Source organism: Notothenia rossii (genome assembly GCF_949606895.1).
Source record: "Notothenia rossii genome assembly, chromosome: 1".
In the NCBI taxonomy this organism is placed as follows: domain Eukaryota; kingdom Metazoa; phylum Chordata; class Actinopteri; order Perciformes; family Nototheniidae; genus Notothenia; species Notothenia rossii.
In genome coordinates this window covers 72,824,939-72,839,384 of record NC_136912.1, presented here as the reverse complement: position 1 = coordinate 72,839,384, position 14,446 = coordinate 72,824,939, and the positions used below count along the sequence as shown (strand labels likewise).

General features: G+C 39.8%; 1 protein-coding gene across 4 annotated transcripts in view; it reads right to left on the bottom strand.

The window, feature by feature from the left end:
* fnbp1l (formin binding protein 1-like) overlaps nucleotides 1-14,446 on the bottom strand; it is a 53,597-nt gene that overhangs the window by 6,346 nt on the left and 32,805 nt on the right. For 2 of the 4 annotated variants that reach the window (XM_079664785.1, XM_079664784.1), the window contains exons 2-10: nucleotides 10,505-10,620; nucleotides 8,884-8,934; nucleotides 7,354-7,501; nucleotides 5,624-5,686; nucleotides 4,607-4,711; nucleotides 3,720-3,848; nucleotides 3,148-3,294; nucleotides 2,801-3,025; nucleotides 1,373-1,519 (exon numbers count right to left, since the gene is read on the bottom strand). In XM_079664785.1, the coding sequence (XP_079520911.1) occupies nucleotides 1,373-1,519; nucleotides 2,801-3,025; nucleotides 3,148-3,294; nucleotides 3,720-3,848; nucleotides 4,607-4,711; nucleotides 5,624-5,686; nucleotides 7,354-7,501; nucleotides 8,884-8,934; nucleotides 10,505-10,620 (1,131 nt within the window). The remainder of the gene's footprint in view (nucleotides 1-1,372; nucleotides 1,520-2,800; nucleotides 3,026-3,147; nucleotides 3,295-3,719; nucleotides 3,849-4,606; nucleotides 4,712-5,623; nucleotides 5,687-7,353; nucleotides 7,502-8,883; nucleotides 8,935-10,504; nucleotides 10,621-14,446) is intronic. The other 2 variants (XM_079664786.1, XM_079664787.1) reach the window with 2 other exon arrangements.

Below are 14,446 nucleotides of genomic sequence, written 5' to 3'. Positions count from 1 at the left end.
TAATATTATATGTCAGAAGGCAGTAAATCTATTTTCACTAGGAGAGGAGACTTTACTATCACTACTGGGTTTATATATTGGGCACTAAGGAAAGTCCTACATGGTGAGGATACATTCTACTCTATACACACACTCACACACTTACCATCTTGACTGACCACTGACGCATTAACCGTTACAATAAAGAGAGACAAACAACATGGGATGCTGGTTAGTGGTCAGTATGTAAAGCAGCCACTATCAAGCCAATGGGTCAGCATGAAAACCAGATGCTCAGATCACTACACAGTTTCAGAGATGGAACTTGCAACACATATCAGAAGTAAATCACTGCACACCAGGAGGTTAGTGTGAATATGTCACATAGCTCATGTATATTACACAGTTCATATATATTAAATAAGAGTTTAATGTACATTAACTTTTGAATATTTATACTACACAATTATTCATTTCTGATTTTATTTCCTGCATTTATTAAAACCAGATTATCTTGTGAAGGGAGGCCGCATGTTTATATTTGTTCCACTTTAATGTGGTCTTTTAATAACTGCTTTTATTTTTGTTATGATTGATATACCTCAAAGGTATAGGTGTTACATTTTAATTGGAGAACATTTATGTAAAGGTAACTCATGTGTGTTTGCAATAAATCTTCAGGTCATTTGTAACTGAATTCCTAGAAAATGCATCAACATCCTCTACTTCTTTCCATCTGGAACACATCTCTCCAACCGGGATAATATTTCAATGAGTGATGGGTTTCACGTCAGTCGTCAAACAAACGGTAAGATTGGTTCTTCTGATGGCCATTTTATTTGACCATATGGAAGAGCTATCCACGACAGTCCTGACTGAAGAGGTTTGTCAACTGTTCTGTTAAACTGTGTACAACAGAAAGCTCTGCTTCAGAGCACACTGACACTGTAAGCAGAGCCACTCCAAAACACACAAACACACCACTGCAAACTGCCAACATCAGAGCAACACACCTGATGTTGAAAACGCTTGTTTTCCCCACACAGCACTGCAACCAGAATGCCCAAACCCCTCCAATATACACATGCCTATTCCCAAACACCAGATCCACATCATACACAAATGAATAAAAAGAGCCAATAAGAAAGGAAAGGAGAGGAAGGAAGTGTCTGCCAGTTTCTTCAAGTTACAATTAAAGCCATTTTAAACCTTAAACCCAGTTTAAGGGTTAAAATGTCTTACATCTTAAACCAAGTTTAAGGTTCAATTATATATTTAAAGCCATTGATTGCTTCTTTATGTTGAATTGAACACTATATATTTTCTAGAACCTGCCGACATCCTGCAGAAGACATTCAGAAAACATAAATCACTTGTCAATCAAACACACTACCTCCTGTCTCACCCCTCGTCTCAGGCCTTTCAAATTCTGAGGCTTTCTGGGTGTAGTCTTTATCTCAGAGAGATAGTGGCTCACTAAGTCAGTGCTGAACCGGGAACGGGAGGACGAAGGTGGTGAAGGGGGAGAGGAGGAAGGAGACTGGTGGGGAGCAGGAGGAGAGAAAAAAACCAGAGGTCAGAACGACACTCTTTATCACGAGAGCCTTTCGGTATATTATTCACAGGATTCACAACAAGTCATGGATCTGTCATAAGCATGACTGGTGTGTGACTTTCTCTGATGAAGACTGACTCATCATCCAGGCCTGGGAGGGATCATGGGTTTGTGTGAAATTAAGAGCAGTGTGTTAAACAATTAAACTATACACAAACAAACACCCTATGCACGACACATGTTCCAGCTGATGACGCTAACATAGACCAACAGCCCGGTTAATGATTAACCAACATGCTCTTTATGAGAGGGGCAAGGTTCAAGCAGTGTATCACAGAATCTATTTGAATGGGTTACAAACATTGGAAAGGTGACAATAACCTACGACTGGAGATACATCTGAGGAGCAGAGAAAGTTACAACACATGGGTTTTCAGGAAGTGACTGATAAAGAACAGGTTTTGCTGCACGGTTGGAATGTTAACTGCAGATTATAATGAGTCTGTGAGGAAGACAAAATGGTGAACTTTAAAGTACACAACTGAAAAGTGAATTGCCAACCAGCTGAATGAAAAAAAGTAAACTCACTCACTGTTAAATAAATATAAATTCTTAAGGCACTATCTTTGACTTCTATGTCTCTGTACATCATACAACAACAATGAGTTAGTGTCCATACTTTGAAGAACATATCATGTATGAGAACAGTTCAAGTTTGAACGTATTGCAAATAAAATATTTAAAATAAAGAAATGTTAATAGCTCCCCAGAAGAGGTTGCCCTTTCTTGTGTTTATGTAAGCACATTTGTAATAAATGGATGTCTTTTCGTTTCTGTCTTATATCTTATGCTGAGAAAAGGTTTCTAAAAACATTCAAACAAATAATTAGGCCACAAGAAAATAACTCCAAAAGGGAGTTTCCCCTGTTTCATGATCTGTCCTTTTGTCGTTGTATTTAGAAACACAGTGGACTATGGTCAATTACGTCACTAGTATGGAGGTGTGTTCCTCAATTTGAAACATCTTAATAATAATAATAATAATAATAGTAATACCTAATTATTCTTTTATTTGGGCGTTTTTATATTTTTTTTTTTATGTGAGATATATGCTGAGACATAATGTGGTGGCCTTAATATTGAAGCATTAGTGTTTACTTTAAAGTCATTTTTATAATGTATTATTTAGAACTTGATTCATTACATTAAAAAGGCAACAACACATACACCCCTCACCCCTCACCCCTCACCCCTCACCCCTCATACCTTTGGTTTCTTCCCAAACAGCCACAGCTTGTTCTTGGTTTTGCTCATGGGGTGTTTAGGGTCGGACCGTGGCGCCGGAGCCTCTCGTTCTCTCTCTACTTTGGGTGTGCTGCTGATGGTCCCATCTGAACCTGACCTGCTCAGATGCTGACTGAAGTCCTCGAAGGGGAAGTCGCCTGGAGGGTCGAAGCCCGATTTAAACGACTCCACCACAATTATTGAATCCTGGGAAGAGGAAATAAATATATGAGTGGTGTGAAACGAAAAGGGAGGAAATACCAAGTCAAAATATGTTCGGGTTTACTGTTTTTCTCTTCCTTTCTAACACCCTTCGCTCTGCTACATACCTTTCGGCTATCGACAGCTTTGGCAGCAGAAACCATCCCTTCTAGACATTTGGAGACGATGGGAATGACTCTGCGCTCCGCCTCGGCGAAGCTCCGGTACGTCTCACCGAGCTTTACCGTCCGACGTTCGTCCATGTCCTGCAGATTCTGTAACAAGAAGCGGAAATAGAATAAACACTATTAACAAAGTGCTCATAGAAACACTTCTACAGGCTTATTAGCCGTAAACATCCTGTCAGAGTTAGCAGATCCTTTTCCTGGGCACCATTCATACCTAGTCAGTATATTTGAAATGGCTTACATGAGACAAGCTGCTATGCGTAACATTCTATAATGTTTTATTCTGCTGGGGCTCTTTAGATAAATAAGATAATATCCGAAAGGCCAAACATATATATATGACATCACAATCCACTCCTAAAGAATATCTAAAAGATTATTACTCCAGTTGTTAAGAGAAAAATCCCATACTGTTGAACAGCTACTTAATTTCACTTACTGAAATGAAATCAATTCGAAGTTTAAAAAAAAGTGGTTATTACTGTAATTCAAATCCCTACGAGAAGCTTTACCTTGAAGATGTGTGGTATGGCATTGTTGAAATTTTTCCACTGTTCTCCGTTGAAGTTCTGTAGCTGAGCGGCGTACTCGTTCTTACTCTCGTCGGCCATGTGGGTGCGCAGGTAGAACTGGGCTTTGGCCTGAACCGTGACATTAAACATGAGAACCAAGTTAGCTGGAGCATCAACAACCTCTCGTTTGGTCAACATTACCATGCTAGCAAATGACAGGCATAATAATGATACGAAGGGGAAAACATTTTTGCATTGTCCCCTATTAAAGGATTGGGAGACATGTTTTCATAGCATGGTCACATGGTTTTAACGGAACAAATCCAAAATATTACCCCACTGCTAATATATTGTATTTCTTAAGCAAGGATAAAGCCACCTAAAGCTAATTTGTAACCGTCTAATTTGAAATTTGACTTGACATTTGAATCCATCATCCTTATTTCCAGAGTTATTCTGTAAAAAACTGTAATGAAACAGTACCTCATGTAGAAAATAAGGCTGACTGGGCTATGCTTTAACCTCCATTTGGAAAGGTTTATTTTCCTCCAAGCTTAAACTTAATCCACCTAGTCTAATTATACAGTAAGTGTGCAGGAAAAAGGGAGCTAGAGTATAATTTGCTTTAAAAAGCATAAATTATACAATACTAACTTTGAGAAAAGCAAAATACTAGGTATAAAGGGTTGTAAAAGGGAGTCATTGGTCTTGAAATGTGGATTGTTTTACTGAACTGCTCGTGTCCAATAATGTACCGTCTTTGGCCTCGTGCCCGCTATAAGATGAGTAAACATGCTGGTGTTTCCAGTGATAATAAAGAGAGGAGAAGTTAGTTCTCAGCCGAACAAGTTCTTTTTAGCAGTTGTGTTTCAGGCAGAGCTTCCTACCTTCTCCACCTCCGATTTAGTGGCGTTGATGTCATTATCTAACCGATCATAGGTAATCTGGGATTTCTCTGCTTCTTTACACTCCCTCTCAAACTTCCTTTTACTCTAAAAGAGAGAAACAAAAACAGAAAAGGAAAGTTCATACATCAAGAAACACACTTTCAAAGAGTCTTCAGTGAATACAAATAAATAAATGTGAATGAGTGTTCAGAACAAAAGCCAAGAGGGAGATGAATCAGGCAGGGAGATAGTTTACTTCCTGCCAGCCCATCTGGGTCACATTAGCAGTGAAGGAAACAGAGAATAGCTGAGACATTACAGTCCAGTCACTAAGTAGTCACCATTGAGACCACACACTGAAAATGTGCCAGTGTGAAGTAACTCAGACCTATGAAATCTGAGTTGGCATGGATCTTTTATACATGTAATAAGCAGGAATTGTATTTTTTGGCACTTTAGGAATCGTGGAGGTTAATTATAAATGTTGTAATGAGCCGATTGTAATAAAACGTTTTTTGCAAACGCATTAAAATGACCTAAGAAGTGAACAAATGGAATATAAGTTGCCTTTTTATGAGCCAAAAAGACCGTTGTCGAGGGCCAAATGTGACACATGGGCTGGTGTACACTGAGGTGTGTGTGCCTCCTTGTCCTGGGAGGATTGCCGGAAAGAAGAATAGGTCACTGCTGTCTTTTCTCAGCCAGAAGCGAATGTTTTCATATTTCTATTAAATTTGGGACTAACATTACAGGGGAGCCTATATTACTTATCTTGATATAAATGGCATACAATTAACACACATGACGTGCTAGTCTCTTCATTAAATAATGGCATGTGCGGAATTAAACGGGGAAAAAGTGCAACCCCTATTTGTCCTAAAGTACACCTTTGTTTGCATTTCTTGCATTCCTTGCGCACCAAGTATGAGTCCAGCTGGCTGTCCCTAACAGAGGATATTTACACTAAACACTTTTTCTCTGCATTCCCCCCTTCTTGAGCCCTCCCTCCCCACTCACATTGTCCATCTGTTTCCAGCAATGATCCAAATGCTGCTGGGCCTTCCTGCCCTCCTGTAGATGCTGCTCATATACACACACAAACACACACACAGAAACGAGACACATTTAAACAGGAAAAAACACAAATAGAGCTCATAGAACACATTCATATGCACACACACAACATAACTTGACTTTGTATCACTGTTACGTACATAAATACAATCCTCTGGAAACAAAAAGGGCCAAGTTTACAAGAGTCCAGTGAGTAAAGCAGTGAAAGAACAAATTCAGACTTACCTGCAAATGAGTTACACATTACATCATTAAGACAATGCTCCATTCATCGTTAGAGCATAATGGTAGGACACTTTAGACCACATGTCTGATTCAAATATATTCATAATTTGGCAAAACCATCCCAGCTCAAGGTCTACTCATTAATTGTTCCTGAGGGCAGATAGTTTTGCAGAGTAGCCATGGAGATGGATGTGTTGACATGCGCTGACGACGACCACATGATGAGGTAATGAGTGCAGAAGAGGCCTGTAGCGGACCTTGGCTTGGGACTGTTTTGTCAAACCAATAATTTGCTTCACTTATAGGCCAACACTGAGGAGAAATCTTTCATGTGCTGAGGATGAAATCATAACAGCTACTGTGCGGTGCCGGTCAGTAGACCTAGAGTTGGGATGTTTTTAGAAACTATGGTTTTCAAGGTCAGATTTCTAAATGTGTATCATGACATACAAATATTTACCTTCTTTCTTATATTTCAATTCTGTATCATTTTTGTCTGTATACGTGTCATGGCCTCCACCACTAGTTTTGCTTAAAATCTCTGAATAATTTTTTTTATACAGTATGTGGAGGGTTTGATAACCATGATAAGCATGAAACATTCACTAACTCTACATAAGAATACATTCTGTACACACTACCTCTTTTAAATCAGCACAGCTATCCACTTTGAATAAAGTATATGGTAATTATTTTTCACTGTACTCATTTTCTCACATAATTATATTTTGTGTAAATATTGTCTTTTTAAATAGCTGCTGAAAAAGTAGTGTTTATATTTTACTTCTGTATCTTTGTATGCATGACATATACCAAAGATAATTTGTCGTATGTGTAAACCTACAATTCTGAAGAGATGTTACCTACTTAAAAAAAATCTAACTCAAAACAATAAAAAAATATAAAAACAGTGTAATATTTCTCTGTGTGAAGCAGATTTCTTGTTATGGGTAAAATCCTGACTGAGTTCCAATGACATTATTATACAAATATTAAATAAATGTGTTTCTGCAAGTTGCCATTAACTAAAATGACACACTGTCAGTAAATTACAAGACATCAATAATATAGAAAGTGCACTGTGCCTTATAGTGTATGGATTTATCTGGTGCTGATCATCACTAAACAAGAAGGGGGCGCTGTTCTTCCTAAACACATGGAGGACAAATGTTTGGGGCCTTTGGCCTCAGCAGATGGGGGAAGAAGTAAAAGACAGATGGTTAACATCACATCCAACATATGCATCCCCTTGAGGGAAGCCAAACAGAAAATAAGTGAATATGAGGCGACACACAGGATATAAAGGGCAAACAGCAACATCCGTTTCATGACAGAAAGCAGCAGGTTCTCTGGGAAACGTGGTCTTGATTATGGATGGATACACTTTCGCAACTCTTTTGCAATTGTATACAGAGTGCAGTGACGTATGGACTTGTTAGTGAACTTACATGCTTCCTCTCAGCTTTGAAGTCTTGGCTGTACCTCATCAGCTCTCCGTACACCTTGTGAGACATCTCCTCGGCAACCACCTCCCTCTGCCCGGCGTAGTCGTTGAGTTCATTCAGTACGGAGTAGAAAGACAGACATGATGTGAACCTGCACAACAGACACACATCAAACAAGTGATTACCACTGCAAAAGAAACAGGCTTCCTCTTTTTGATCTGTTCACAGAGACATCCGCATCTGCTGTCCGTTAAGAGCTGAAGAGAACCCAGAGCCTAAATGATTATTACTTATTAATAGCATCTAATGTATGATACGTGTAGTGTATGCAGTGTGATATGTTCTATTATTGCATTGGATCTCCCGTACGTACCTCTTGAGACTTAAAGGTCCCATGTCATGCTTTTCCGGTTATTACCCGTCCCCTTGTGTGTTATGTAGGTTTTTCTGCATGTAAACGGTCTGCAGAGTCACAAACCCTCAAAGTACACCCTGTAGCGAGTAAAACTCTAACACAGAAAAGACCTGTCTATGGTGCCCCAGAACGCCTCGTTGGAGATTTCTCTTTTTCCATTGTTTTCTTCCTGGGTTCTGTGACGTGCCCATACCCAAATGGACCCATTGGTCCAAATGGACAAATCCGTGGAGCCGTTACGTTACGTCCGTGGAGCCGTTAGGTTAACTCACACACACACACTCAATCTTTTCTCAGCTGCAGCTCCGCCGATTTCTCCTCCCTGAGACGGCGGGACGCGGCGAGCCTGTGAGTCGGTGTGTGAGCACACACACAAACTCCCAGCCAGGCTGCGGGTATGTGTTGGGCTGGTTTCGGACTGGGTTTCGCTGTGTCTCGCTGTCTCGCAGACCAACAAGCCGTTTAGGACAGAGAGTGAATACACATACTATACAGAGATGCTGTATGAGAAACCAAAGTGATTTGGGAAAATTGCACAATATAAATCTATTTTAGTATACCTCAACAATGGAATTATGATCAGTAGAAATGGCCATGACATGGGACCTTTAAGTGAATGAAATGGAGTATTGCTTGGGAAATTGAAGGAATGGTTTGGCACTGAAGAAAGAAACTGTTTTCCTATTTATTTAATCGAGAATCATTCTGAATCATATCACTACCCACATATCATTTGGAGACCCTTGTAAGCTCAACTTTTGAAGTTTGTGTATGTGTTTTTCACCACAAACAAAAATATTGAGTAGGAATACAATTGTTAATGTATCTACATTTGACATTTCTACCAAAAATGCTTAGTTCTTGCTGCATCCTCAACATTGGTTCTTTATTGTGGCTGCTTGAGGAATCACTTGAGGGTTTAAAACTATGTGGTAACACAAGAAAGGAAAACTAAGAGTGTGTGTCAAGAGTCACATGGCACAACTGTTTCAGAGTGATGGCAGGTACGTGGATCTGCCACATTATATACATCATATGTTCAATACAGTCAAATAAAAAGGTGTTTTGGAATGATGAATAAAAGTAATAGACATAACAAATTATCTAATTTTACTCACCTCGGCTCCTCTTCTTTAGAGCGTTTAGGACAGTATTTCTTCACCAAGTTCCTGATGGGAGAGAGAGAAGCAGACACAGGAAGTTACAAATACTGTCTGATATTTTAAGCCTGGTAGGGAAACAGGTAAATAGACAAGAGTCAGACACACACAGTCTCTCATACACAGTCACACACACTCAGGATCTGAGTATTTTATTAAAGATGAATTTGAACATCAGAGCCTCAGCCTGTCCACTCCCTCAGGCTCTGACAGTACACCAGTCAGAAAGTGATTTAACTAGAGAGAAGAGGAATCTGTGTGTTTGTGTGTGTGAGCGTGTGTGTGAGTGTGTATTTTCAGCAACAAAGAACAGGGTCTTCCTGCAATACATGTTCTGTAAATATCCCCTCACACAGAGCTCCATCTTTGATCATACTTCAGACAAGCAGAGTGGAAGTGTGTGTGTGTGTGTGTGTGTGTGTGTGTGTGTGTGTGTGTGTGTGTGTGTGTGTGTGTGTGTGTGTGTGTGTGTGTGTGTGTGTGTGTGTGTGTGTGTGTGTGTGTGTGTGTGTGTGTGTGTGTGTGTGTGTGTGTGTGTGGTATTCTGAAGGGATTCCCCACTGGGACTCCACTGGTTTTTAATGAGGATTACTTGGTTTGTGCTGGTTGAATTGTCTCATGAGACAGGATTAAACTAAATAAAAGATATAACCAGTCAACCTTACCTTTATTCTAAAACTTAAAATATTTTGAAGAAATTCTTAAATCTTATAGTATTATGTTTATGCTGGATATAAAGACAGGCTGCACAAATCATGCTTGAAGATTTCGAACACTTTTGCAGAGCTCAGACTTCAGGAAATTAATGCATCTGTATTGTGTAACTGATGATGTATTTAAAATTATTCAGGGCATCCTGACTAGAACACTAGCATGTCAGGGTCCAACATATAGTCTGCCGTGTGAGAAAAGGCCCTATTGTGCTTTTTGGGGTTTAACCTGTAGTTGCATTATATAGTGACATCAATATGTAACACTTGTGTTTCTATTGGCTAGCGCTCAACACATTGTATGTGATAGACTACGGGGTGGGACATCTCTGAGCAGTTGAGCGATCACACAATCAGAGCAGACTGGGCTCTGGTTTCAGACAGAGGGTGAAAAGATGTGCTGCAGCACAGGCAGTGTGAGAAACATAAAGAGCTTGTTGAACATTTAAGCATGTAAACATGTCAGAGGCACAAAATACACATTTGAACATGAATATGAGCATATATGCATCCTACATAGGGATTGAAATGATAAAATATTGAGATGACTGATCACAGCACATCATAAATCCTTATAAACAAGAAATATAGACATTTATTTGTAAAAGTGTGATGCAGGCTATGTTGGGTAAATGTAAAGCTTATCTGCAATTATATTTTGGTTAAACAGAAAAGGATATTAAAATGTGAAGCAATAAAATATGAATATCAGACGGGATACTAGAGATCCTTGGATCTAAGAATTCTTGCTTTTTTTGAAGAAGACAGTGAAAAAATTGAGTTAGTCTCTTAGCTGAACTATAAACGCCTTTTGTGTGAATGTAGGTGTGCGCGTGCGTGCGTGCGTGCGTGCGTGCGTGCGTGCTTACCTTAGCTGCTTGGCATAGGTCTGCTCTATGTCCAGCCTCTCCTTGACAAACTTTGCATAGCGTTCAATAAAGTCGATGCCCCACTGGGTGTGTTTGTCCAGATTATCAAACTGGTCCTGAAGAAGAATGAAGGGAGGGAGGAGAAAGGGAGAGAAATGTACTTTTACAAAACAATTGACAACATTTTTCAAACATTTTCTGCAACCAAAACACACATTTGAGAAGAATCATTAGATAAACAATAAAATACAAATAAAAAGCGAGTTGAAGGAAAAACTTTCTTTTGTCCGACATTAGGGTTAACATTTTGGGGTTACATGACAAAGCTGTCTGAATGCTTGTATAAGCCTGTCTTTGTTTATACAAATAAAACACACATGTCCTGCTGCCAGTGACTCAGCAGTTAGTGTTCAATTTGTCAGGGAACACACACACACACACACACACACACACACACACACACACACACACACACACACACACACACACACACACACACACACACACACACACACACACACACACACACACACACACACACACACACACACACACACACACACACACACACACACACACACACACACACACACACACACACACACACACACACACACACACACACACACACACACACACACACACAAAAAGTGATCCAGAACATATTATGATAGATCCATGTGCAGATTCAGTTCATGCTTTATAAACATTACAAAGAACCAACGCTATTATAAATATGAGGATTACGAATTGATAGAATGATCCAATCACAATATGGTTATGTTCACGTGACGTCTACAAGACATTACTGCATGTTTGTCTTCAGGATTGTTAGACTGGCAACAATGGCTCTACTCAAGTGGAAAAATCATCATTTACAGCCCCTGAACACACACAGGGATTATAGCAGCTTTGTTATCAGATGTCTATTTGAACACACAATAAACAATCCCCACCCTTTTCCCACCATGCAGCCATGACCTTCATAATGCGAGAAATGAGCAATTTAAGATGAGTAATTTTACAATATTTATATTTGCATGTTCTCTCCGTCCTAGGGAGGATTTGACAGCTCATGTTCAGTGCCTGGATGATGCTTTGTTTGAATTAATTCAGAGAAGCATCCACCACACACACAAATGTATTGTTTTATCACTGCTCCGCACTCACTCACACCCAGCACAAACACTTATCCGTTTCCCATTGGGGTGTTTTGTGGGTCCTTTAAGTGCTTTGTTTAAGTGCACCACAATGGTGGCAACAAGAAAGGCTCAGGTGGTTCTTTTTGGCCTTTTAACCCTGAACTCTCCATCCAAACTGGACATAAGAGTTTCCAGGTAAAGGTCCATATACTGATCTAAATGTCACTAATGCACACAAAGAGACAACAACACTTTCAGAAACAATCAAGAAATGACAACACTAAAAACAATCGTAGTCAGCATTGTGTCACATATAGATTCACAAGTGGCTCTACTGTAACAACAATCCTTGTTAAGTGTGCTGCCCCACCTACCACTCTTTATACTTCTCTGCATCTTTCTATTTTTGTGTCAACACAAACCAAGACCGGGACTGGAGCAAATAAGGGTCGCCATGGGAAATAGGAGACAGCTGACCTCCTTGTCGGCTCAGTCATCATTTTCTTCAAATACAAAAAGACAGAAGGGCAGCCATGTTGCAATGTCTCTTTAGTAGGGCTGCTCAATTAAATCGTATTTTAATTGCAATTACGATTTTGAAAACAACATAATCTAAATAAAACGATTTTTTTTTTTTTATGTTTTCATGGATAATCGTTTTTAATAATTGTGATATTAATGATTTACCCAAATAATCAAGGTTATGATTTTTGCCATAATCGAGCAGCCCTAGTCTTTAGTCACTTGTGTTTTCGGAGAGTGCGTGTTGATAAACTAACCTGTAACATTTGAAAGGTGCACAGACAAGACTCTTGGGACTTTTGGGTTTGATCCCATGTCTAGCATTTGCTCTGCTGAAGTGTCCTTGAGCAACACACTGAATCCATACACAGTTCAATTTGTTGGATCAATGTAAAATAATGTACCATATCATACACACCAATTGAACACAATAACCTTCTTCCAAATAGAATTAGAGCAACATCATGTCAGGCTGCATGAATGAAGCTGTCTCATGTTTCCTCTGTTTATGTAGCCAATGCACATTGAGGTCCAACAAAAGCCTGGGATAATATTTCCAATGTGATCTGGAGAACATTCTTCTGATTCAAAAACTGAAAGCAAGAGAACGCCTGCAGTCGAAAAGGAGCCATCAATCAAAGAAAAGGCTGACAAAATGAAGCCACTGAGAAAAACAAAAGGGCCCCAGCATGTTAAAACAAACCAGTGTCGGGGGTGAAACATGGACCGGCAGAGTAAACAGCAGCCAATGGTCTCTCCTAGGCCTGACGCCAGTTTTTATCAGCAGGAAAGAAGTTGCAAAATATCTCAGTGGTGCAAACTAGAGCCAAGTGTTTAGCAGCCAATTTCAAGCATATGTTGCTGTTCGACCACAAATATTTAGCTCGTAAGGATGCAGCCAAGAACCAAGGAACGTATCTGGATGCCTGTTTTTTGTTTGGTCTTTATCCTTTGCATCCTGCCAGTCTAGTTGCATCTGCAAAAATACCCAGCAGCCCTTCTGTTGCAAGCCTGGCCTGCAAACATGCCTGTCCAACTCCTTTCAGCCGGCTGTGTGTCTGGTTGCGTCAGCCTGTGTGACGCTGTCTATGAATAAGTAATAGAGTATGAGCTCATTGTGGCAAGCTGAGCACAAAGTGGCTCACTGGGGAAATGACAGCATCTTTGTGCTCAGGGTCTCTCAGCCCCCAGGAAAGGTAGGAGGAAGATGAAATGATGGTTTTTGCTTAGCTGAAGGAAACAAAGAGTAGGAATACAGCTTGCACGCAGCACCTGCAATTTAACTAATCCTGTCCGTTCAGTCTTTTTTTCTTTGGCATCCAGACCTCTCACTCCAGTTTAACATTATGAAGCTAGCAGTTGTTACTTCCTTATGGTACAATAGCTGTCCAATATCTCATTGCTATGTTGATAAATTGTTCCTCAAAAAAAAGAAGAGTCAGAAATAAATCTTTCAGCATTTTCAAATAAGCCTGGTGCCAATATTTTTGATAGTTTTAGTTTGTGCAAATACAGCTTGCCAATAACCAAATCTGTTTTACTGCATTAAAATATTTTGTCAATGTCATTTTTTTTCTTTTAAATAAAATCAAGATTTGTATTTTGGCACATCCATTAAGGCAGGGGTTCCCAACCTTTATTGTGCCAAGGACCGGCAGATACATTAAAAATATATATTGCGGACCGGTTGTCAATATTTACTCACCAGCAGGTAGCAACAGAGGCTAATTGTATGTAACAGCCCGAACAAATACTATAACTATATGCATCCAAAACATATTACCGGTGTCGTTTTTTTGTTTTTCGGCAAAACAGAAAAATGGAAAACCAAAAAAACGACGTTATTCAGTTTTTAAACCAAAACGGGAAAACAGATAAATCAACGTTTTTTTTTTTTTTTTTTTATGATTTAAGGATAATCCAGTGAATGCTGGGAAAACGAGGAGATGGCGCATTATGAAGGAGATGTCCGGCCGAGTGAGTGAGTGAGTGAGTGAGTGAGTGAGTGAGTGAGTGAGTGAGTGAGTGAGTGAGTGAGTGAGTGAGTGAGTGAGTGAGTGAGTGAGTGTGTGTGTGTGTGTGTGTGTGTGTGTGGTTAACACGTAGCAGCCTGCAGTCCCTCTTAAGCTGTTCTGATGAAGGTAAACACAGTGAAGGCTGTGCGTAAAAAGGCACAGCTCTCGGTGCGCTGGTGCAGCACTTCTCAGAGGCGGAGTTACACGTCCCGCTGCCTCCTGATGCTGCAGCCATTTCATGAAGTGAAGGAGGTTTTCCTTCT